General features: G+C 30.8%; 3 protein-coding genes and 1 pseudogene across 6 annotated transcripts in view; 1 reads left to right on the forward strand and 3 right to left on the reverse strand.

The window, feature by feature from the left end:
* Positions 1-368: 368 nt before the first annotated feature.
* Positions 369-6,143, reverse strand: LOC141528702 (putative carbonic anhydrase 3; annotated as a pseudogene).
* Positions 6,144-7,036: 893 nt separating this feature from the next.
* Positions 7,037-25,287, forward strand: part of LOC141529128 (uncharacterized) — a 43,837-nt gene continuing 25,586 nt past the window's right edge. The window contains exons 1-10 of one of the 3 annotated variants that reach the window (XM_074245556.1): positions 7,037-7,464; positions 7,530-9,725; positions 9,843-9,977; positions 10,049-10,138; positions 10,213-10,579; positions 14,058-14,242; positions 14,307-14,469; positions 14,556-14,752; positions 14,825-15,140; positions 15,942-17,856. In XM_074245556.1, the coding sequence (XP_074101657.1) occupies positions 9,636-9,725; positions 9,843-9,977; positions 10,049-10,138; positions 10,213-10,579; positions 14,058-14,242; positions 14,307-14,469; positions 14,556-14,752; positions 14,825-15,140; positions 15,942-16,654 (2,256 nt within the window). In that variant the 5' untranslated portion in view covers positions 7,037-7,464; positions 7,530-9,635 and the 3' untranslated portion in view covers positions 16,655-17,856. Of the gene's footprint in view, positions 9,726-9,842; positions 9,978-10,048; positions 10,139-10,212; positions 10,580-14,057; positions 14,243-14,306; positions 14,470-14,555; positions 14,753-14,824; positions 15,141-15,941; positions 17,857-25,287 lie in introns of those variants that run through there. The other 2 variants (XM_074245554.1, XM_074245557.1) reach the window with 2 other exon arrangements.
* On the reverse strand, positions 18,548-19,348 carry LOC141528905 (uncharacterized). Its single transcript, XM_074245188.1, has 3 exons — positions 19,166-19,348; positions 19,005-19,094; positions 18,548-18,930 (listed from the first exon to the last, which is right to left on the reverse strand). The coding sequence occupies exons 1-3, from the start codon at positions 19,314-19,316 to the stop codon at positions 18,653-18,655; spliced, it is 519 nt and encodes a 172-aa protein (XP_074101289.1). The 5' UTR covers positions 19,317-19,348; the 3' UTR covers positions 18,548-18,652.
* On the reverse strand, positions 19,357-22,035 carry LOC141528906 (uncharacterized). 2 transcript variants are annotated; one of them, XM_074245189.1, is made up of 3 exons: positions 21,418-22,035; positions 20,851-21,248; positions 19,357-19,907 (listed from the first exon to the last, which is right to left on the reverse strand). In XM_074245189.1, the coding sequence occupies exons 2-3, from the start codon at positions 21,206-21,208 to the stop codon at positions 19,882-19,884; spliced, it is 384 nt and encodes a 127-aa protein (XP_074101290.1). In that variant the 5' UTR covers positions 21,209-21,248; positions 21,418-22,035; the 3' UTR covers positions 19,357-19,881. The 2 variants fall into 2 exon arrangements, 1 of the variants encoding a protein (XP_074101290.1); XR_012479480.1 differs by lacking the exons at positions 20,851-21,248; positions 21,418-22,035 and adding an exon at positions 20,506-20,630.

Here is a 25,287-nt window from a genome sequence, read left to right on the forward strand (position 1 = left end):
CCTGTAAAGTCGGTATACGGGCGAAAGTTTTACGTGACAACGACTTTGAGTGGTAAAATAATTTTAATGTGAATATTCATTCGCTCTTAGGCGGGCTAACTGTGCTCGAGTGGAAGGGACGCGTGCCTTTCACTTTTTATGTCTGTCTCTCTCGCTCTTAGGCGGGCTAATCATGCCCGAGTGGAAGGGACGCGTGCCTCTCACTCGCTCTCATTGTGAGCGCATAACGTGAGCGGAGCGTAACGCAGTTTCTTGAAGTGTCACCCGGCAAACCAATTTATAAGACGTTGTCACGTCAACAATATAATAAAAACGAAAGCCATGAGAATGGTTTTCGTTGGAAGAAGACTAGAACTGGCGAGTTTTGAGCTCAAAATAGGCTCGACAAGATGGCGGCGGCAAGGAACACGAAAGGAGTGGGGGTAGAAATGGGGGAGGAGGAGTAGCCGAGGAGATGGTGGTACACTTTTCGGTCGCCAACCTCTTGAGTTGGGCGGTAGTTTGATGCCAGGGTTCCGTTGTGGGTTTGGACGTTTTTGAGAATTTTCACCTGGAAGAAATGTACTCATTAGTATTCAAATTGACAAGTCATTATTACTCTTACTGATAACTCAATAGTATTATCTTTAGTGACTCATTAGTATTTTTATTAATAACTCATTAGTAATTTCACTATTGCCTCATTAGTAATTTTATCAACAACTTAATAATAATTTTCACAAACAATTTATTTAATAATTTTGATATTGACTCAGTAGTAACTTTGATATTGACTCGGTAGTAATTTTGATATTGATTCATTATTAGTCATTTTGGTATTGACTCATTAGTACTTCCATAAAAAACTCATAAAAACTTTAACTTACAGTTGACTAGTATTTAATCAAAAATATCAAACCTAATTTCAAGAACTTACTTGCGACTCAGAGATGGTCAACTTCTCAGTCATAACATACCAGACGACAGACTCTTGACATCCAGGAGTAGTCAATGAGCCTGAGTATCGATAAAACGTCGTCCTGTCGTTCGGCAACAAGTGAACGGGTATGACTTTTCTTTGAATTTCTATGCTGCTCTTACCAACCCATTGACACTGATTCAGCGGCTTTGAATATCGCGTAGAGATTGTCGTTATCATCATCGCTAAGCTGCAATTCACCAATAAGATTAACTTAAACATCATCAGCATCATTATTGTGATCATCATCATCATCATAACCTTCATCGTCATTATGATTATCATCATCATCATAACTTTCATCGTCATTATGATCATAATCATAATCATTTTCATGATCATCATGATAATCATGATAGTTGTCATTATCAACATCATAAGCATCATCATGATCATCACGACAATCATCATGATGATCATTATAATCGTCATCATCCTGATAATGATAATCATCATCATGACAGTCATCATTATCAATATCATAACCATCATCATGATAGTTATCATCACTATGATTGTCATAATAATTATAATCACTACGATCATTATCATAATTATCATCACCAACTACCAAGTAACTAACTACTGGCTCAGTATTAAGTAATCACAGCTCAACTTTAAATTAATCAACTCATCGTAATTACCTTAAATAGAACAGCTACGACCGCCACGCCATCGTCATGCTGGGATGCAATTGACACATTTTCAAACTTTTTATCACGATGTACTAAATGGAGCTCTAGTGCATCACGAGTGCCATCAATTGTGTGCTCAGCACCTCAATGAAAGTGCATTTGCTCGAGCACGTATTTCGACATCAATCCACCACCACTTAAAAATATTGGTACACCAGACAATGTTATTTGCACTTTGCAAATTTTTGAAAAACAATAATAATGATAATAATTAACACAAAAATTTGGTAAAATAATTGACACAGATATTGTAGTTACCATTGTGACCGGTATTAGTCAATATCCCGGTAAATGCGTAGTCGTAGTGTAGAAATTTTAATGACCCCAAATCATCCTTGAGAGTGTTGTCTGTCTCGATGTTTATCGGAGATTGTCTCTTACCATTTTTGCACACTCCCGACCAATTATTTGGACCTGAAACGCAAAATTGAAAAAATTTTTGCAAAATTGTTTGGCTGTCCGTTTTACCCCTCCATCAATAGATTTGTGAGGCTTTTAGTGGTGATTGATTATAACTTCGGATCGGCAATATCAGCCTATTAGTTTCTAAGTTAAAACGATTTTTGTTATAGAAAATTATGTAGCAAGTTATGCTTATAGAACTGAAGGGCGCGGGTTCGAATCCAACTAAATTTTTTTTTTTTTTTGAGAAATCAAAAAATATAAATTTTTTAGTAGTTTTAGATAACGTACAAAAAATTCTACAAAAAGTCTCTCGTAAATTTTTCCGCCAAACCCAATAGTTCCCGAGTTATCGCCATTTTTCAATCCTTTATTAAAAAGTTGATGTGACGTCTTCATTTTTGTTGCTTTTCGTTGCTACGGTGAGCTCTTTAGCAACGGTTACCATAGTAACGGTTACTATGGCAACGGTTACCATGGCAACAGTTAAATATCAATGAGTATAATTTGTAAAAATATTGATTATTTAAATTGTCGATAATAAACATTTTGACAGAAGCCCGTAAAGCGCGTTCGATTTCCTAGTTATATAAAATTATTTATGACCTTATTAGAATACTTCAATACATAATCTGAAGGTCGCGGGTTCGAATTCCACTAAAGGTTTTTTTTTTTTTTTACAATATTTATCATTCAATCAAGAACAGAAAACCCGATAATTTACACTTGAAACATTTATAATCTTATCTATAATGACACATTGATAGAATCTTGAATTATATTGACCTAATCATCAATTATTGATTTATAATTGATAATTAATATTGTTTGGTTAAAAAATAATAGAAAACAGGAGGTTTAATGACAACAATAAAACGGCGTCAAAGAAGTATAATAAGAGTAGTTGTCAAATTGGCAATTATCCAATCTGTGCTATGGTACATCATTTCCTCAATCAACCGAGGACCGTCAATGTAGATGTAGTGTATAATAATAATGATAATGTTAATATTAAATAAAGGTAGATGTGGATGTATATTGGTAATCGTACCGATGTTTTTACACGGCGGTATCGTCTATGACTCAAAGGTCTCATTTGCTTTCATTAGATCTACACAGATGGGATCGTTTTATTATACGGTACTTTTATAATTGCAATTTTATATGTAGATGTCGATCTCCCACCCACTTGATTTACATCTGTGCAAGTATGTGAGTGTGTGTAATCACGCAGAGAGTTTTTGTACGGTCGGTTTAGTTCTTTTATAATTTTGTGCATCACAAAGGTAGGGGGGGTGCTTAGCTGTATTGTTAGCTTAAATACTTGGTTAATGTCACTTAAATAATTTATAGACGCCAGGCATTGACACATGAACTTTATATTTCAAGGATCACTTTTTGGTTTAACTAATGCTTTGAAAATTTAATATTAATTTTTACTTTGCTTAAGAATCTGTTTTCGTAGACGGATAAAAATTTCTAAGAAAATTTACGATACAACTATTGTAAAGCTGGACTATAATTTCATTACTAATAATTGTCAAATATTTTAGAGAATTTACTATTTATTAACGAAATTTTACAACACTATCGTAATTTCCCCAAATAATTATTTTATTAAATTCGGTAAATATTTACAAGTGGGATCAACCATTTTAATCTTTATTTTCTTGAACGAAATTTCTTTTTGATTTTATTGGTATATTTTTTTTTTTGAAAAATACATAAAAAAAATAATCATTTAAAGAAAAAAACTAGGAAAACGGTTGACCTTGAAGGCCATCCTAGCAAGTTCCTACTGATTCCATACCTAGGCGTTTAAAATTGCACATGATGTTTTAGAGCTCTTCGAGCTCTCAAAAAGATAGCTTTTCTATGCTTTTGAGCTCTTCGAGTTCAAAAGTCTGCTGGAACTTTCATAGAACACTATTTTTTTAATTTTCAAACCGCAATAATACAAATACTTCAATCACATCGATGGAATCCCTTCTCCCTAAGTTGAGACGAATGCAATAGTAAAATTTCATTAAATATTTTTTTTTGGTTGGTTTTTTTATGTACTTCTCAAAGAAATAGATCAAAAACATCAAAAAAAGATAAAATAGAAATTTTATCCGAAACATCTGAGGCAAAATTTTTTCCAATTTTTGAAGGCGAGAAAGCTATCGAAATCTTTATTTTTTACTTTAATGGCATTTTTTATCATAATTGTACCTTAAAAACAAGCAGAATCAAAAATTTCTAAATTTGAAAATGTTATTTTTTTTCTTTATTTTGAAATGGTCGACCTAAATTGTAAATTATTACCAAATGTTCTTCTTATAATTTTTTTAAAGCTATTAATTTGTAATAATTTTTCTTACATTATTACCATTTTCGCCGGTGTAACCCCAGTCGTGACTTTTGATTGAACATATATCTGTAAAAGGAAAATTTTTTTAATTATTTTTATTAATTTATAATTTGCGATTCGTTTTTCTCAGACTTTGTTAAGAGATTTTATTGAATTAAATAATTAGGTAATTATAGAATTATAGAATTGAATTGATCAAAGGGATTTGCTTGAGAGCACTTTGATATAATTATTCTATAAATTTCATTTTTGTCCTCTGATTATAATAATAATGATAATATAATAAGAATAAAATTATTTATATTATTGTTGTTATTTATTTTGTGGTTGAGTTCTTAGAACAATCTATCAAATTTTCAGAAAAATTAAATAAATAGATCATGAGATATAGAAAAAAATTAAAATGCATTGATTTTGAGGGCCAATGCAGTGTAGTACCGTTATTAATTGTAAAAAGTTACTTTAATTTAAATTTCAACGATTATCAAAAAGTGTTATCAATGGAGATAAAAACTAGAAAATGTATTGATTTTGGCCGTCAATGCAGTAAAAAATTATTTATTGGATAAACAGTCACCTGCAATTCGAATTTTAGTGTAAAACTGATAATAAATATCACCGGCGTAAAATTGGCGTAATTTTGGAGAATACATCAATTTCGAATGTCAATGCAGTAGAACTATCTCATTAATCTTTTCTCTTAACTTTTAATTCAAATTACTATACGCTTTTAGTAACGAACTACGACTACTCCAAAACTTTTCTGCATAATTTTTTGCATTGATTAAAACGTCAATGTAGTAGAAAGTGTCATAAATCATCTGAATACATCTGTAATTTAAATTCTAACACGATATTATTGACGAGCTTGACTACTTTTTCTACAGAACATAAACACGACTAAATCAAATTCTAATGCTATATCAGTGACTTACTTTTCTATTCCTATTCCAAAAATTGACTAAAAATTTTTTTGCATTAATTTTCAACGTCGATGCAGTAGAAAAAAAACCCATTCTTTAACATAGACACTTCTAAATCAAATGCTAAAGCTACATAATTCACTTGAATAAAATTTTGCATTGATTTGAACGTCAATGTAGTAAAAAAACCTAATTTATCGTACTAAGATATTTTAAACTCAAATTCTAAGGTGACAATACCAATCTCTAACTCATATATATTTCAATAAATTCATCAAAAAATAAATTCATATATGTTCCAAGTTCATTTTCATTCACCAAAATTAGTGCCAAGTTTTAGAAGAAAAAAAAAAATGAATGATTACCACCTACTATCAAAAAATAACCCGAGGTGAATGTCTCAATATCTAAAACTGCAACGTCTAAAATTCAAAGCACCTTGTGCCAAATTTAAATTTAATTCAATGCTACAATAATTTATCAATTACTCTCAATTTATTATTACAATCATTATCATTATAATAATCATTTTAATTCATCCTACCACCGATGTGATTGACTTTAAGACAACAAATATCCAGATTAATAAATTATAATAGTGCTAAAACATTTACTCACTTGCAATAATAAATACCGAGTAAACTAATAACATCGTTAACTTCAAATCTAATTTTTTTATTTAATGAATTATGGCCGTTAATTTTCGCCGTAATTAATTACACTTTAATTTATTTTTTTTTCTGAGTGAATTGATTAACAAAAACATTTCTTTAATTACTATCGATGGAAAAAATAAAAAAGTTATTCCTTGATCTGCGCCGCTCGACGAGAGAGTTACGACTGAAGATGACATGATACGCGGTCAACCCTTGCGATATATATTCTATTCCACCTAGGTCATAATTAGTATCACATGCAATGAGACAATTTTTAAATCATCGTGTATTATCTTATTAGACAAAAAAAAATTTTTTTTTTAATTTTATTTGCTTGAAAATTAAACTTTTAATTTTCTAATTAAAAGTTGACAATTTTTTGTAATTGTTGGTAATTATTAAAGAATTATAATTTAATTAATGGGGAAAAAATAGTTTTTTATTGCTTAAAAATTTAATTTGGAATTTTTTTGCCATTGATAATTATTTTTGATTTTCAATTTTCTTAATTAAATAAAAACAAAAATTTTTTTTATTAATTTATTAATTGTCTGAAAATTAAACTTGTAATTTTTTTTCTACACAAAGTTGGCAATTTTTTATAATTGTAGGTAATTATTATCGAATTTTAAATTAGTGAATTGGTAAAAAAAAAAAAGAAAAAAAAATTTTCTTATACATAGTTTGAAATGTGCTAATACATTGTTACATATAATGAAGATAAAACGGATGAATACGAAGTTCATACCGTAATATTGACATTTGCAAAGAGATTAACTGTCAAGTCATCTGGATACAATTGTTCCATGTCCTACTTTGTAATTAAAGAAAATTTTTTTATTACGAAGACAAAAATAATATTTTACTTTTTTTTTTGTAAAATAAAAATGAAAATTTATTTTTATAAGTTTCTGATAATATTTAGGCCTCAAGGAGGTTCTTTGAAACATCACTTTTCTTGGAATATTTTTCAATTTTCAAATACTTTTAAGTATCCTCTATACGAATAAATTTTTTTTATTAGTCCTTGTGGTGCTTATTTTCGAAATATTAGCAATAAATAATCGTACATCTAACAAGTATTCGCTATCCTGACCGTAGTGAGAGTGAACATTTTATTGACTAACAATCATACTTTTCTTAAGTTTTTTCTGAAGTTATGCCAAGAATTTTTTATCAAAAATTACAGAAACGAGCGTTATTGATTTTTTTTAAAAAAAATGTTTGAAGTTAGCGACTTTTGATATTTTACGTGAGTGGAAGTAAGTGAGCGATAGTTTGTAAAGAGAGGCAGCACTAGTGCGTGAGAAAGAAACCAATAGCCATATACTATTGGTGTCTTTTTCTTAACGTGGAACCTTTTTAAATAATGAAATTTAAAGAGAGCGAACCAACAATTTTCATCTTTTAATATAAAAACATGAAAAAAATTTTTTGGAAGTTGATAGTTCGTTCTACAAGCAACGGATTGAAAAATGTAAGGTGATTTTTTGTATGTAAAACAGATTTCTTATTATTTTTTGATAAGTTCAATATTTTTAGAGTTATTGGGATAAAGTTTGAAGGAGCCGAAATTCGGAGATTTTTTTTCGGGTTCGGAGAAATTAAGTGCATTGATAATTAACGTCAAGGCAGTCAGAGAGCGGATTACAAAGAATTAAGACACGTTTAAATGAAATTGTGATTTAAAGTGAAGAACTAATATAACTAGAAAGAACTTGAAATAAGATTAAATAAAATGATGCATTAATTTTCAGCATCAATGCAATTAAAAACGTTATTTAGCCTACAAAGATAATTTTTAAATAATATTCTAACGCAATTAAGTAACTATCGTTAATATTAGTGATTAAGAAAGCAACAAAATAAAATTTTGCATTAATTTTGAGTGTCAATGCAGTCAAAAGCGTTTTACAAAGGATTAAGACACATTTGAATGTAGTTGTTACTTAAAATGAGAAATAAATATAGTGGTAAGGACTCAAAAAAGGACTAAGTAATATTTTGTATTGGCTTTGGGCGTCAATGCAGTAACAAATCATCATTCAATGTATAAAAAAATTATTAACTCCAATGTTAAAGCGATATTTGGAACCAATTTCTAATATTATCCATTAAAGTGACCACTGGAAAAATCTACATTGATTTTGGGAAACAATGTAGTAAAACCATAATTTAACGTACAAAGATGCTTTTAATTAAAATTCTAATGCGATATCAGTGATTTGCAACTTATAAACGACTAATTTATCACTTTAACTTTAAAAAAAATTCTGACTGAATTAAAAAAACGATTCTTTTTGGTTTTATGATCAACTTTCGGTCAACATAAAAAGGAGCTATAAAACATATATTTTACACCCCAAGTGTTGCAATGGTGAAACTCAAAGGAAGGTTTTAATTTAAATATTTAAAAAAATAAGGAAGTACTTAAATAAAAGCTCAATAAATGTGTGTAAATGTTTAAAATCTGTGTATATACGATCGGTCATAAAACGTTTGAAATTGCAGCTTGAGTCCTCATCATAGTCGAATAAACACACTGGATTCAACGCTAAAGTGTTCAATGTAACATCTAATACAGTGGGAGTTAACGTTCCTGTGTATGTGTAAGTGTTTGTGTCTGTTGAAGGCACACGTGCATACACGGAAAAAAATGATTGACAATAATTGTAGTTCAACATTTAATTATTTATGATATGTTCGATGATTTATGACGTTTCGATCAGTAAAATGATGATTTTAATGTTTAAAGTGCTATTATTAACAAGTAATCGTTGAAATATACTGTTTGACTGTTGAAAATTGATATACTTAAACTTAAAAATCTACAAGGCACTTGTCAAAAAAAGTATCTGTAATAATTAGCAGCTGAAATTAGAATATGTGATGTTCAGCTTACGAAAAATTACTTTATGAAGTATGTAAAAACATACTTTACATTTATTGAATATCTCCAATCAGTAGAAAGTGTAGTTCAATCTCAGCACTTTTTACTATTTGAGTTAGTATATTGTCACGGTGTAATACGACCCAATACCCCTTTCCCTTAATAATCGGTTGGAATGTGTTTTTTTTTTTTCCTTTTATTAGTTTACTGCGCAGCTACTTTTATTTCTTTTGTTTGAGTCTTGACTTGCATCAACGCGGATGAGTTATATCAGTGAGTTTGTGCGATCAGTTATAAGCAGTGGTTATTGTTGGTCAAGAGTATTTTTGTGGTGAAATAAAATAAAATAAAATATACATCAGAGAATAATTTATACAGGTGAGTAATTAATTTATACAGTATAAAAATAAATCATAAAAAAATACATATTAAAACCAAGTGTATGTCGTTGTTTCTGATGTTTGTTTAGTTTATAGTGGTTGCGCATTCTTAAAGACTACGATTATACATACTACACTTATACATACATAATGTTTCCATAAATTTTTTTCTATTGTTTTCAATATTTATTTATTAATTTTTTTACAATATTTTTTTATTCAATAGACAGTCATAGCTGTATTGGTGTTTTTTTTTAATTATTTAACGAAAATTTTCAATAAAATTAGGCAACAAATTTCAAGCTATACTTTATGTTTTTCATTTTCTAATTTTTTCCTTATTTTATTTAACATTTCTACAGTAAAAAAAAAAAAGTCATGGACCAGTTTGAGATAAGTTATAATAACCCTAATGCAAATATTACGCAGGTATTTGAAGCTTCAGCGATTCCAACTGTAGAAAGTGACGTAGGTTGTTTATCTTCATATTTGTTTCTTCCGTTGAATAAAAAAAATTTCTCATCCACTCATAAAAACCGCGTTATTAAAAAATTGTGACATTAATTAATAATTAAAAATTTTTAGATTTCTGTAAAAGCATATCATGAATTAGATTCAGCTGTTTCTTTAAGCCTGCCACAAACTTTATTAGCAATCACCGATACGACTCAACCTGGTTCATCAAAAGATACGACGTCATTGTTTGAAACTTATAATAACGTAAGTAATTTTTTAATTTAAGAACTCGTTAAATTTCCTTCCTAACACATTTTTTTATTTTTTTATTTTAGACCAATCATTCAGTTAATCCAGTTCCAATTTTGGATAACTCATTTAATTTATTAAAGTATTTACATAACGATGACTATGATCAGAACCAGGTTTGCTAAAATTTGTCAAAAATTTTTTTGATGTAATTTAGTGTTTATTTTTTTATTTTACTGACATTTTCCAGGAACCAGAGTTGTTGAAAAAGCTTAAATCTCACCCGCACGGATTAAATATTTTAAATTGTTACAAGCTTAATAAAACGCTCACAAAACCCACTCGAAATTTGTTGGGTCGACTAATTATTCAAAAAGAGCATGAAGGTAAAAACTCAGTTGAAAATCTCCCATCAGGCCGATACCAAGAATTAGCTAAACAAATAAGTGAATTGTTTAGTAGTGAACTACCTAACACCTATTTTACACCACATGTAACAATTGGTGGTGGAGTAGTCCAACCGGCACGTGGTATATTACTGTCCTGTAATAATTACCTGCGAAAACAGTACTTAAAACAAAGTACTTCAAAGACTGTATTCTTAGAAACACCTACAGGTTAGAATTTAAATTTGATATAATTATGAAGTAATTTCAAATATTAATATTGCTGTAATTATTAATATACACTACTGGAAAAAATTAAGGGATCAAAAAAAAATTCCAAATTTTTCGGTAGTTTTCAACAGGCCGTAACTTTGAGAGAAATGGTCGTACAGGAAATAAAAAAAAAGGAAATTGTAGCTCCAAGTGTCTAATTTTTGGATTAGAACTTCAAAATTTTGTAGCCTCCGCGGTTTCTGAGTAATCGTAGAAAAACCAGCAACAAAAAAATCTCAAAATTTTTTTAGTTTTTTTGATCTACGGGCGTGGAAAAAAATTTTTAGCTTAACCACCATAAGGATCGGATACTTTGTTCATTTAGCTTTAATTTCTTTTTTAAACACCCTGATACGTCCACTCCTCGCTGAGATATCGGTCTTCAAATGGAAAAGGATCTTTTTGTCTTTGATTATCGATATCTCAGCAACCAATGATCGCACAGAAAGTTAAAGGTGGGTTTCAAGAACTTGAATGAATTCCCTTAACGACTGTCCATTGTTTTTTCGAAAAAAATTTTTTCTTTCCGTCACATGAATTTGAAAATGCAACAAAAAAGGGCTTTTAGTGGTTTTTTGGAAAATCAAGCGCTGGATCGAAAATATTGAGGAAACCACTAATGTTAAGTGTGCCTTTTACAGTTCAATATGTCCACAAAAACTCTACAAAGAATCAAATTAATCCAGCCAGCCGTTTTTTTGTTTCACTTGATCGAATTTTTGAAAAAATTAAAGGATCACGTTTTTTGCTCTGAAAAGCTCATAATTTTTAAAAATGAGAAAAAAATGGTTTTTTCGAGCTTTTTCCACATTTTCGTTCCAAAAAGTGCTTAAATTTTCAAAAAAAAAAAAATTCAAAAAAAAAAAAAAATTTTTTTTGGAAAAATTTTTTTTTTAACAAGTTAAGGAAACCCAAAAAACCATCGCCCAATGATTTTTATCACCTTTCCACCGCTGCATTCCTTGATTCTACTGATCTCCTTTTAATTAAATTAATAAAAAAAGTTAATACCCCCAATCGAATTTCGATTTTTTCATACGCTTTTCGGAGTTTTTTTTTTCTTTTCTTTTTGTGAATCCTTAGCAAATCGCTTCATTCAACAGTTTTTTTCAAAACTAATCCCTCTGCGCTAAAAAAAATTTTTTTTAATTTTTTGGTCAAAATTGAAAATTTCTGACTTTTGATTCTTAATCATGGTTAGACGACATTTATCGGAGGTGGAAGTCGCTCGGTTAGTGACTCTTATCGACGAAGGTTACACTCAACATGCAGTTGCTATCCGGATAGGTGTAAGTCAATCTGTCGTATCTCGAGCTTATACCAGATACCAAGAGACGAATCAATATCATCGTCGCCCCGGACAAGGTCGCCATCGAGTCACTAATGCCCGCGATGATCGAACAATTGTTAGAGAAGTTCGACGACAACCTTTCGTCAATGCGAATATTGTCGTTCGAAACTTCCCCAATCGCAGACAACAGCAACAACAACAGCAACAGCGACGACGGCATCAAGTGCGAAACATTTGCTCTCGAACAATCATCAACCGTCTTCGTGAAACTGGGTTACACGCACGACATCCTAATCGTGTACCCCTGTTGACAGCAAGACATCGTCGAGCTCGTTTAGCGTATGCTTACGATCATCGAAATTGGAACTTGAGGGAATGGACAAATGTTTTATTCACTGGTGAGTCTCGTTTTAATCTGTATGGCAACGATCGACGTCCTCTCGTTTGGCGCCGTCGTGGAGAACGTTTTCGCCAGAACTTTGTCCGTCCAGTCGTTGCCTACGGCGGTGGATCAGTTATGGTGTGGGGCGGCGTTTCACGAAATTGGAGAACACCTTTGGTAATTGTACGCGAAAATTTGACAGCTAGACGTTACATCGACCAAATTTTAAGGCCCATTGTTCTGCGCAGACGACAACATCTGAGATCGTTCATATTGATGCAAGATAATGCACGTCCACACACAGCCAACATTACCCGGCGCTTCTTTGAGCGGCATGACATCACATTGTTGCGACACCCAGCAATGAGTCCAGATCTCAACCCCATAGAGCACGTTTGGGACATAATGGGCCGTCGGTTGCGCAGAGAGTATCCAAATTTGCAGAACTTAGCTGCTTTGGAGCGCGCGCTTCAGCACATTTGGAATACCATTCCGCAGCCTCAAATTACCGTCTGCATAAACATGGCTGAACGTTTGAGAGCCGTTATTGAAAACAGGGGTGGTAATACCTGGTATTGAACCAACAAAAACCTTCAGAGAATGAGTTTGGAGTCATTAAATACGGTGGAACTGACGAGCCACCGGGTCTCAATTCTCCTGAAATACCTTACACACACACACACACACACACACACACACACACACACACACACACACACACACACACACACACACACACACACACACACACACACACACACACACACACACACACACACACACACACACACACACACACACACACACACACAAAAGCGTAAATCCGACCGCGCGACCTCCACGTGGTACGCTTTGGATAACGCTAATGCCGGCGGTAATTGTTTTCTTAAACTTTTCAAGAGAAAAAATTTCAAAAAAATTTTTTTTAATTTTTTTTTTTTTTGAAAATTTAAGCACTTTTTGGAACGAAAATGTGGAAAAAGCTCGAAAAAACCATTTTTTTTTCTCATTTTTAAAAATTATGAGCTTTTCAGAGCAAAAAACGTGATCCTTTAATTTTTTCAAAAATTCGATCAAGTGAAACAAAAAAACGGCTGGCTGGATTAATTTGATTCTTTGTAGAGTTTTTGTGGACATATTGAACTGTAAAAGGCACACTTAACATTAGTGGTTTCCTCAATATTTTCGATCCAGCGCTTGATTTTCCAAAAAACCACTAAAAGCCCTTTTTTGTTGCATTTTCAAATTCATGTGACGGAAAGAAAAAATTTTTTCGAAAAAACAATGGACAGTCGTTAAGGGAATTCATTCAAGTTCTTGAAACCCACCTTTAACTTTCTGTGCGATCATTGGTTGCTGAGATATCGATAATCAAAGACAAAAAGATCCCTTTTCCATTTGAAGACCGATATCTCAGCGAGGAGTGGACGTATCAGGGTGTTTAAAAAAGAAATTAAAGCTAAATGAACAAAGTATCCGATCCTTATGGTGGTTAAGCTAAAAATTTTTTCCACGCCCGTAGATCAAAAAAAAAACTAAAAAAATTTTGAGATTTTTTTTGTTGCTGGTTTTTCTACGATTACTCAGAAACCGCGGAGGCTACAAAATTTTGAAGTTCTAATCCAAAAATTAGACACTTGGAGCTACAATTTCCTTTTTTTTTATTTCCTGTACGACCATTTCTCTCAAAGTTACGGCCTGTTGAAAACTACCGAAAAATTTGGAATTTTTTTTTGATCCCTTAATTTTTTCCAGTAGTGTAGATATTACGAACAATGTCCCTTCTGAAAGCATACAATTTTTGAAAACATATATTGAACCGTGGAAAAGTGTAACTGATCACTGGATTACAAGTTATGATGAAAGACAAAAAGAACTTTTGAATTGTTCAATCAACAGTTACTTCATTCAATTTCCTTGTTTAAAACAAACCAATGGATATACTTTGGTAAATAATTTATTTTTTTATCTTATAGTAATATATTTTGACTTGATAAATTTTTTTTTATTAGCTTGAATTGGATTTTGATTTAAAATATCCTCATAAGAAAAGTGCACTTCAAGAAAATTGGCCTTTCGTTCGTAATCAACTGAAGCATTTATTTACTAGCTCTAGAAGACCATCAGATCCAGACTTATTAGCTTTGTCTTTACAATTAAATAGTCTTAAAGATGGTTAGTTGATACAAATTTTAGTTTACACGATTTTTATAGTTAAAAAACTTGTTCTATTATTAATATATATCATTATTTTGGAACAGATGCTCTAGATGTAGCCATACTATTAATTCTTTCGGCCGTTTTTCCAAAACCACGACTTATAGCAAAACAAAATGATCTAAGTACATCTCATAAGAGGAAAAAATCTAAAACAACTCAATCAACTTCAAAAGTTGTTGAGAAAAGGTGGAATCCTACAAAATCTGAAGCCCGTGAAGGATTTTTTTTTCAAGTCCAGGTTTGTGTTATTTCATTTTACCATAAATTTTTATTAAAAAATGAATTAATTATGAATGATTCTTTTATACAGGCATCTAATGATTTATTAACCAGCTGGAAGAGATTGCAAAATACTTTGGAAACCTACGGTCTTTCACTTCAACCGAGACCTATTGTTGTAGGGTCTATTGAAAATATAATTTCATATCATTTATTTATTGATGAAGTGCAATATAATTTTCAGTCAAGTATTGAAGTTTTAGAAGTAGCATTCAAATCATATTATTCTTTGAATGCACATTATCCACCAGAAGCTAAGGCTGTATGGCAGTTCATAGAATTGGCTTTATTTAAATTTGAAGAAAAACAAAAACTTTCAGTCCCAGTTGCTGTCACCTCTTTGATTGGTGAGCTCAGTATTAATTTCGACTAGAGCTTTTTATTTTATTTGTCTTAATTTATATTTTATACTTTATGATTCTTATATTTTTAATATTTTAAATAATTTATTAAGATGTCATATGCATGTTCTTATTCAAAAATATTTACTCTAGATGTTGCGTTTAGTAATCATGTTCTTTATGAGCACTTAAACAATAATTCATTAAAATCATTTCAGTGTATAGGCACTTGCACTCGCAAGTTTGATAATATAAAAAATTTTCGTAAACATTTAAAACAAAAACATTCTCATGAGATTAAACAAATAAGTAATGAAGGTGATAAACTAGATTTAAATATTGTTACTCAGAGTGAAGACATTTTTATTGATAATGATGATACATTATGTACCAACAATTCCAGTACTCAAGATCCTCTGAATTTTCATAAGTCTAATTATAATAATTTTATTAAAGAAAATTTTTCACTTTGTAATAGTTCAGATGAAGTACATTTTAAACAAGATTTAGCTGAGCTTAACATTAAACAGCATGCTTATGAGTTAACTTCAAAATGGTACTCTGAAAAAGACGTCTCGCGAAATAAAATGCAATTAAGAATAACAGAAGTTAATAAATTTTATGAAAGTGCTGTTGAATCTATAGTAGATGCGACTAATAATATTTTAAATGATAATAATGTTTCTGATAGTGTTGTATCTGCTATAAATAATGTTTTTACAAAAATTAAAAATCCGTTTGATGATCTTGAATCAGAGCATTTGATATTTAAAAAATTTAGAAAAAATGGTACGCTGTTCCTTTCAGAAAAAGTTTTACTTGGATCAATCCCTGGATCTAGTGCAGTCGCTGGAATCACGAAAATAAATACACACGATGTATATGCGCAATTTATACCAATGCGTAAAATCTTAAAAGCTTTCTTTGAGCTTCCAAATATTTTTGAAAGGACTATCCTGTATATGAAATATGTGAAAGAAAATACTGATTGTGTATCTAATTTTATTCAAGGGCATTTATGGTCTGAAATACTTTCTAAATACCATCATAATGATCTAGTGTTTCCATTGTTCATTTACTTTGATGATTTTGAATCTAATAACTGCCTAGGAAGTCACGCTGGTGATGGTGGGAAAGTTGGTGCTTTGTATGTTTTTCTTCCTTGTTTACCTCCTGAGTTATACAGTAAATTAGACAACATATTTTTATTTCAATTCTTCAATACGTTGCACCGTAAAATTTTTGGGAATCAAAGAGTGTTTCAATGTGTAATAGATGAACTTAATTTTTTAGCAAACGAAGGTATTGTTATTGAAACTAGCTCAGGAAAAAAGCGTATCTTTTTTGCATTAAGTTTAATTTTAGGTGATAATTTGGGCCTGAACTCAATACTTGGTTATACAGAATCTTTTAATAGCTCTTATTGGTGTAGATGTTGTGTTATAGATAGAAAAAATTCTTGGACAGCTATCACAGAATCCGCTGATTTAATTCGAACAAAAGATTCTTGTAGCATCTAATTTCAGTGTTGATGTTATGCATGATTTGCTGGAAGGAGTAGTTAAATATGAGTTGGTAGAAATATTGCATCATTATATTTTCAATGAAAAAATCATCGATGTTGAGTTTTTAAATAACAGAATTGATTCTTTTTCTTTCAATCGCAACGAGCGTCAAAATAAACCACCTGAGATTATTCCTACTAATATAAAGCAGCATCAGTTAAAATTGTCTGCTTCAGAAACTTTATGTCTGATAAGACATTTTGGTTTAATACTTGGAGATAAAATTCCTGAAGAAAATGAAATTTGGCACGTGTATACTACCCTCAACGAAATTCTAAATATATTATTAGGAAAAGTTTTTCATGTAGGATGTCCAGATGTATTGCGCATCCTCATTGCTGATCATTTAGATTTGTATCAGAGGATTTTTAAAAGAAAATTAAAACCAAAGCACCACTTGTTAATCCATTATCCCAGGATTATGGAATTGGCAGGTCCAGTGACTCATTTTTGGTCAATGAGAGGAGAAAGCTTTCATCGGGAATCTAAAATAGCTGCTCGAGCTATTACTTCTCGAAAAAATCTATACTATACCTTAGCCCTTAAAAATCAATTGAAATTACACCATAAGTTATACACAAAATCTGTGGGTACATGTCTACCAGAACCAGGTCCTATTCAGCAAGACTCAATTGATAATTTAAAAAACTTTACAGAAGTTAACAAATTATTACCTTCTGAATTAGATTGTAAGGACCTAGTCTGTTTAAAGTGGGTATTCTGCTTAGGAAAAAATGTATATCCTGGTGATGTTATTATGATGTTGACAGATGCAAATCCGTCTTTTTCACAAATTGAATATATATTATTTTATAAAAATGAAATGATTTACTTTATTTCTCGTCAGCTGAAATATTTATACTTTGATTCGCATTTCCAAGCATATTGCGTTGATCTAAGTAGTCATGAACTTTGTTGTTATTCCTTGATTGATATTGATGGTATCTCATATATGATTAAGCAATCAAATGGAAAAAATTATGTAATAAACTATTGGTGAAGTTAAAAAAATTTCATAATTATTTTTCATTATAAATGTTATGTAAAAAAGTTATGTAAAAAAAAAATTTTTTTTTTTAGGTGATAAGATATTGTTTGTATACGAAAAACTTTATTCATTTATTTAATTAATAAATATATAAATAGTATAAAATAAATACTGAGAGCATTATTGTCAATCCTGATCAACTTTTACTCTTTATTATTAGCATTATTAAAATTTTAAGTGTTAAATTTTATTTTTTAATTTGTGACAGGGAATCTGAATTCCCGCGCGGGGCTAGTGTCACTGTTATCTTGTCGCGGTGAGTAGGGACTACTCCGTACCTTCTGAGCGTGAGTAGCTAGTTGTAAGACTCGTCACCGGGTCGTACGGGTCGCTAAGTCCCCACCGCTGTTCCCCAGAAAATCTAAGCGGGAACGAGATAATGGGAAAATTCGAGAACCTGAGAGAGAGGTTATAAAAGAGCCGGCGAAGACCAAAACAGGACCTTTTTGGCGGACGAGACTTGTGGTAGTACAGTGCCCAGTGATTTACCATCAAAATAACGTAAGGTAAAGGGCCCTATTATGAGACAGATTCTAAGGTAGGTGGGACATTCTCACTGCTTAGAAAAGTATTTAAGAGAAAAATACCATTTGGATGGTATTATATTATTTCTCTGTCATTATTAGACAGCTATTATGTATTTAAACTCAATTTTATCTAACAAATAAATAAAAATAAACCATTTTTTCTAACAACCTTTATGATCCCTTTTATGAGACAGTTTTAAGACATATGACCCCAATGTCTCATGAAAGAGGTCCCTATTTATGAGACAGCTGAAAAATAAGTAAAGCGATATCTATATGATTTTTTTTTTTATTAATATGAGATCATTTTTCACAATTATCAAAGAAATTAGATAAATTGTTACAAAATAACAATTCAATAGTCACATAATAAATAATTTATTTCTCTTCTTTTAATTTTTTCTGAATTTCCTTTACTTTTTCCTGGAGCTTTTTTTTTTCGTCTTGTAATTCTTTCCGTTTTAGTTTTTTATCTTGCTGCTGTTTCTTAATTTTTTCTTTTTCCAATTCAGACTGATACCATTCGTCAGATGTTCCAACAGAAGGTAATTTTGATTTACCCGACTTTTCAACTCTACACCTTTTTTTTTTCGGTAAATATTCGACAGGTAATGTAAATATTTCTTTGAATGGCTTTTTAGGCGAATTATCTAAAACTAAAAATCGCGAAAATTTTATTAAATACCTTTTTGATACATAATTATAATCTAAAAAAAAAATTTCACATTACCTTTTTTGTCTGCTTTTGGAGAATTTTTTTTCACGCTTGAACTTTGTCGATCGATTGATTTACAAATGTTTTCTTGATTATTTTCAAGTCCTGAAAGTTTATGATTTTTATTAATAAAATCAAAATAATACGTGAAATGTATTATTTTGAAATGTATGTACCTTGCTGATAATCCTGGTTATATGAACATTTGTCTATAAGGAGTGATTGTACGTCAATAGGATCACTTTGATTTTGTAATAGTAAATTGTTATCAGAAGCAACTCCTGAATTTGCAGCGATCGGAGAATGTTTGCTAAGTGTGTCTGGCATGGGATTAGTGCTAACTAATGATTCTTGATCAATATAAAATTCTAAAAAAAGTTGTACGTATAAAATTTCAAAAAATCAATAGTAAAAATAAATTAATTGTAAATGAAGTAAAAAATAGTTCGATTATACTTAAAGTTGATAATTGTAAAATAAGTTAATGTAATTATTTGTTTTAAATACCCGTTGAATTTTTGTAAATTTGTAACCAATAATCAAACAAAGCTTTCTTCTCCACATCACCCGTCCATGATCCACTACTCGCTGCCGCATAAAAATCCAAAAGTAGTTCCTCTTGTAAATTTTTTCAAACTCATGTAAAAATCTTTGTTCTTCTGTAACTTCATTGGCCTTAAAAATGTCATTATTTTCAAATTTTTGTTTTGATTTCTTCCCCTTATTTAAAACATTGTAATCTACCGCTTTAGAGTCAAATGGATAGAGCCCTGATCCTCGAAAACCACTCTGAACCACGTTCTCAGCATTAGGCATATTATCCAGAGTATACTGAAGAACAAGAGGAAAATTTTCTTTGGTTACTGATGTCTCACTCTGCTCATTTTTCCACTTAGGTACACATTTTCTCCACGATTCCTTAAATGGATGGAAATAGTATATTAAACACCGAGGGAAGTAAAGTAAGAAATGTCTCAGATCACATGTAATTGTTGGCCGAGTCGAAGCCGAGGTCAACAAACATGTGATCTGAGGCTTTCTTATTTACTTCCCGAGGAGTGTATGCTATTTTTTTGCTCGACGAAGGCAGAAAGTGGCAACTTCATTTAGCGCAGCGGGCCGAAAGTTGACGCTTTCTGCCCGTCGAGCAAAAAAACGATATATCCAGTGGTTGCATAATATGGGTGGAATTTGGCGGCAACATAATCAATTCGATCTTTTTTTCTCGACAAAAATTTACTAATGGCAAGTTAAGATGGGTTGAATGGTTATCCATGTAAACTATTACTGGAAACTCCGTATTTTCTTTGACTAGCCAAGGATAGAATACGTTTGTTATATATTCATAAAAGGTTTCGGTTGTCATCCAGCCGTTGTCCGAAATTCCAATCCCCAACCATTTGGAGTATTCTCAATTATTTTTTTAGTACAGTTCTCTTATAAGAGTACAAGAGCATCGGAGGACCATGAATACCATCAGCTCTGTACATAAATAATACTGTTAAAGCTTCCTTACCACCGTCAACAACTTTGTAAACCGCACGAGTCCCCTTTGCTGCCAACACACTCTCAGCATCAGGACACAACTAATGCTACTTTCCTCACAATTAAATATTCGACTCGGAAGAATACTCAATAAATTTTTTTCTCTAAATATATTTTGTTGTTTGCAAACCAATCTTGAAGATCTTCTTGCGTTACTGCTGCTCGAGTCATACTCAATTTTTGGGGTTTTCGAATTGACAATTCGGGGTGCCTTCTTCTAAAGTTTTCGTACCAGTGTCGACTAGGACGATCGTCTTTGAATGGTGTTTTTTCTTAATTTTTTTGACATACTTTTGGATATTGTCCAATAACTCACTTTTGGTAACAGGCACTCCAATCTCTACTCGATGTAATATCCATGTAACAATCTGTTTTTCTTCATCATCACTCAAAACTATGCCTGGGCCAGTTTTACTTTTGGTTTCTCCTGGATCTAAATTTTTCTTTCTCCCCAAAGTTACAACCGGTACACCAAAGGCAACAGCAGCCTTTCTTAAAGACATTCCGGTATCTTTTATAGCTTTTAAAGCTTTTTCAACATTTTCTGTACTGTAATTCAATCGTTGACATTTTCTTTTTTTTGAATTTTTAATTACATTCTCAGACGTTACTACATATTTTTTTGCAGGATTTGTTTTCTTTTTCAACTTCGATTGTGTTGATTTTTTAGCCATATTTTAAAAAAATTTTTATAAGTATTTGTTGTTATATAATCTGAAATATAAGAAAAATCAATATTTATAGTAATGTTTCGAATATTATACAAGTTAATTATAAAATTTAAGTACTTGAAATAATTAAAAATGAATTTTGTACATCAGCATGCTGTCAGAGTTTTAGGTTAGATTCATAAATTTTTCACTAATAAATGTGACATACTTACTAAGAAATATTAAATTGAGTTTTTATACAATAATTAGGTTCTCAGTTATACATACACACCGTTTTTTTTATAAATTATTAATTACTACTTATATTTATGACTGTTAAAACTCACTGTCTCACTAACTGGGACTATAAACAAAATCATATGTCCATGTTGCGCGAGACACCTAATAAAGTGTCTCATAAAACCGTACATGCAAGCAAATAACTGTACGTATTATGAGACACCCAAAAATTAAATACTTTTGTTAAAAATAACTTAAAAATACTTATACTCACTCAATTTACAACTCTTTAGCTTTCAATTAATATGTAACACGTGAATAAAAGTCACAAAAACAATGTTTTTTACCAGGCTACAAAATTGGATACTCGTCGCTGTTTCACTCCTTTTAAAGGTCTGTAAGAGCGCAAATTTTAAGCCAAGCAATTTCAAATATTTTTTTAATTATATCTATTAAATTAATCATAAAATTAAAGGATCATCTTAGAAACTTAGTTAAATACCGATTTATTATAATTTTTATATTCAAGTTAACTCGATCTTTTTTTTTTATTTATCGCATAATTCAGTCCTGTATCATAAATATGGACACTGTCTCATAATAGGGCCCTTTACCTTACTCTAATTCTTTGTTAAAAATTTCATCCAGTCAGGCCTTTAGGCTGACGAATTTATAATTGATCCATTATTTATTTATCGGCTTTTACAGATATAATTTGTACGAGAGATAATTGAGATCGAGGAGACAAGGAAAGAATTGACGGACTCGAGAAGCTGAGGAAAGTTGCTATTCGCAAAATTTTACTTGCTCGGGATAACTCCATCGTCGACAGAATTAATTGGAACTTCAGGTAAATTGGTTATTCAGGCCATTCTAATCGTCATTAGGACGAATTATCCAATCTAAGTTTTTATTGAGAATAAATATAATCGTCTCGGGTAGTCTTTACGTATTAGCAAATTCCAATCGAGTTAAGTTCGTCAAGGTCATTTAGAAATTAAGAAAATAGAATTAAGAATAATTATCAAATAACTGTCATCAAGAAATTAATTAAAATAAATTCGGTCTTTTTGTTATAAATATTCAAAATTAGTTGACAATTAGTTTAGAAAACTTGGTAAATTCGAAAAGTACGTAGTTTAGAATAGAGGTCATTTACAGTTATGTGTTAAATTCTTGGAAATTGTGGAAGTATAAATTAAGGCCGTTTGGCTAAATTTAATGAAAAAAATTTTAATTATTTCGTTTGATGAAATTTCGGAATTAGTAAATTATTAAAGGAAAATTGTCAAAAGATATTTAGTGAAATTTAATTGAAAAACTTTGATAGAATTTTGGAAGTAAGAAATGAATAATTTAGAAAACCGACAAGTGTTAGATTTTGTGAGATAGATAAATTTTGTATTGAGAATTGTTAGAAAAATTTAATTGTTAATTGGAATTAAAATTGAGAGAATTAGCACATCGAGTAAAAGTTAGAGAATTTGAGTTAGCGTCCGGTGGACGATTTTGTATGGAATTAGGGAGTTATTTAGAAACGTGGTATAGACGCCCGAGTCGGGGGTACAACGGATTAAGTTAGGAAACCGCTGCGTAGACGCCCGAGTCGGGGGCGCAGTCGGGAATAGGTTTTAATCGGTATTCCGTCAGGTTGACGAGGTAAATTATGTAAATTGGTATTCCGTCAGGTTGACGAGGTAATTAGTTGGTATTTTATGGTATTCCGTCAGGTTGACGAGGAAATTAAGATATTGAGATATTCCGTCGGAGTGACGAGGTTGAATAAATTGGTTAATTAGTTATAGGTAAAATTGGCAAGGGCCATTTAACGTAGGTGAGAGGTTCTCACAATTAAGTTAGTTTTAAGGAGATTGTTAAGTTTGTGGAGTTGGTTAATAAATCAGTTTAATTTTTATAAATAAATTTTCTCAGTTTTATTTACAGCCTTTCTCGGACTTCTCACGACCCTGTCCTTTCCTTCTCATGCTCCTCCGGTTTCTGGGACACCGTGTCTAAAATCCCAGTGGCGCCCTTTCTAAAGAGGAAAGGGGTAGCTAACTGGACCTGGGCTTAACCCCATGGTTACAAATTATTGAATTTAGAATAAACTAATATGATTTCAAATACAAAAATTTGATTTATATAATTATCTCATTTTATTTTTAGAAACAGTACAGTTTCATGTTTGAGATTTTATTTTTTACTGTTCATTTGAATATAAATTAAACTCTACCTCGTAGAACTATACACGTTATACTTGATCATTTTTACTAAGTGACGCGTTAAAATGTATAGTTTGAATGAGAATTTTTAGTATTGTAACTCTCACCAACAACTGATCATTATTAGAAACAATATCGTTGAGAATGATAATTTTTACTGAGTTAAACTAGAAAAACTTCCTCTTATGTTTATATTTTTCCGCGTTCCATGTTTACATATTTTTATTTAATGACTCATTAATTTTCTAACTTTTATTCTGTAATATTTACCAATATTTGGGCTAGGCGCGCTGTTACTATTTCAATCAGTAAAAAATAATGAGAATCTAAGTATTATTTACTAACATTTTTTTTCCGTGTAGAGTACGCATAATAGCGCTGAAAAGAGTTCAAAAATAGACGCATAGGCCAGAAAAACTTTTGCTTATTTCTTGTGTTGTATTCAATTATATTGAAGATTGCCCTTTCAGTTCGGGGAGTAACCTCTGGCATTTAACATTCAAATTAATGTACTTTTTACTATCAAGAACGTTTTGATATCCACCTGGTGGCTGTCAGCTAAAAAATATTAAAAGTTTTTAATGTTAACCAGGAATTCATTATTTTAAAATATTGTAGAAAATATATAGATCTTTATACTTACAAGAAATTAGTTTTTGTTAGCTTGAAAGATTTTCAAATCAAAGTTAGCTTTTGATATTAATTCTATCAATTTTGAGATCATAAAATTGTAAGTAAGATTTACATCACATTCTGAGTTTATATCAACTTCATTTCATTGACATCAATTTCATCAATTTTGACATCGCCAATTGGTTGTTGAAATTGACATTACGGGTAACTTTGACATCAATTTTTATGAATATCAATAACACCAGGAAATTTGTACTAACATTTCTATCACAACTCAACTTTTACATTAATTATGTTAATTTTTGCATCAAAGAATTTCTTAGTTAAATTTACAACCCCAAAATCAATATCAAGATTTATTATGAAAATCAATTTCGACAGCACAGGTCAACTTCAATATCAATATTTAACAAACATCAATTCCATCAACTTACATCCAAGAAAGATTTAACAAAGTAGACATCACTTATCAATTTTGAAATAAATCTCTGAAAGATACCTGTCTTATTCATTTTAACATCATATTTCAATTTTAAAATATATTTTTCAATATTTCATAGACATATTTTCCATCAATTTTTACATCAAAAAATTTGTCCTAATATTGACATCACTCGTCAACTTTAACATAAATTTTTCAATTTTTATAAAAAATAATTACTCCATCTGCTACGACATCCTAAATTATCCAAAATTCATATCACTGTACTCAATACCACCTTTTAAATTGCTCCTCAATAAAAATTAATTTTGACTCCGCAAATCAACTTCGTCATCAATTTATAAATTTGTATTGGACATCAATTCCATCATCTTTGACATCACAAAATTTTTTTGCGACATTGACATCACAAGTCAACTTTATCATAAATTTCTAAATCTTTTTATAGACATCTTTTCCATCAACTTTGAAATCACCAATTGAGTGTTAAAATTTCCATTCGCATCAAAAGGTTCGTATAAACATTTCCATTACTCCTCTTGAACCTTCTTCCTCCTCACAAAAAA

The sequence above is a fragment of the Cotesia typhae genome, unplaced genomic scaffold (genome assembly GCF_013202065.1).
Source record: "Cotesia typhae breed Kobodo isofemale line unplaced genomic scaffold, CoteBio_Ctyphae contig_44, whole genome shotgun sequence".
In the NCBI taxonomy this organism is placed as follows: domain Eukaryota; kingdom Metazoa; phylum Arthropoda; class Insecta; order Hymenoptera; family Braconidae; genus Cotesia; species Cotesia typhae.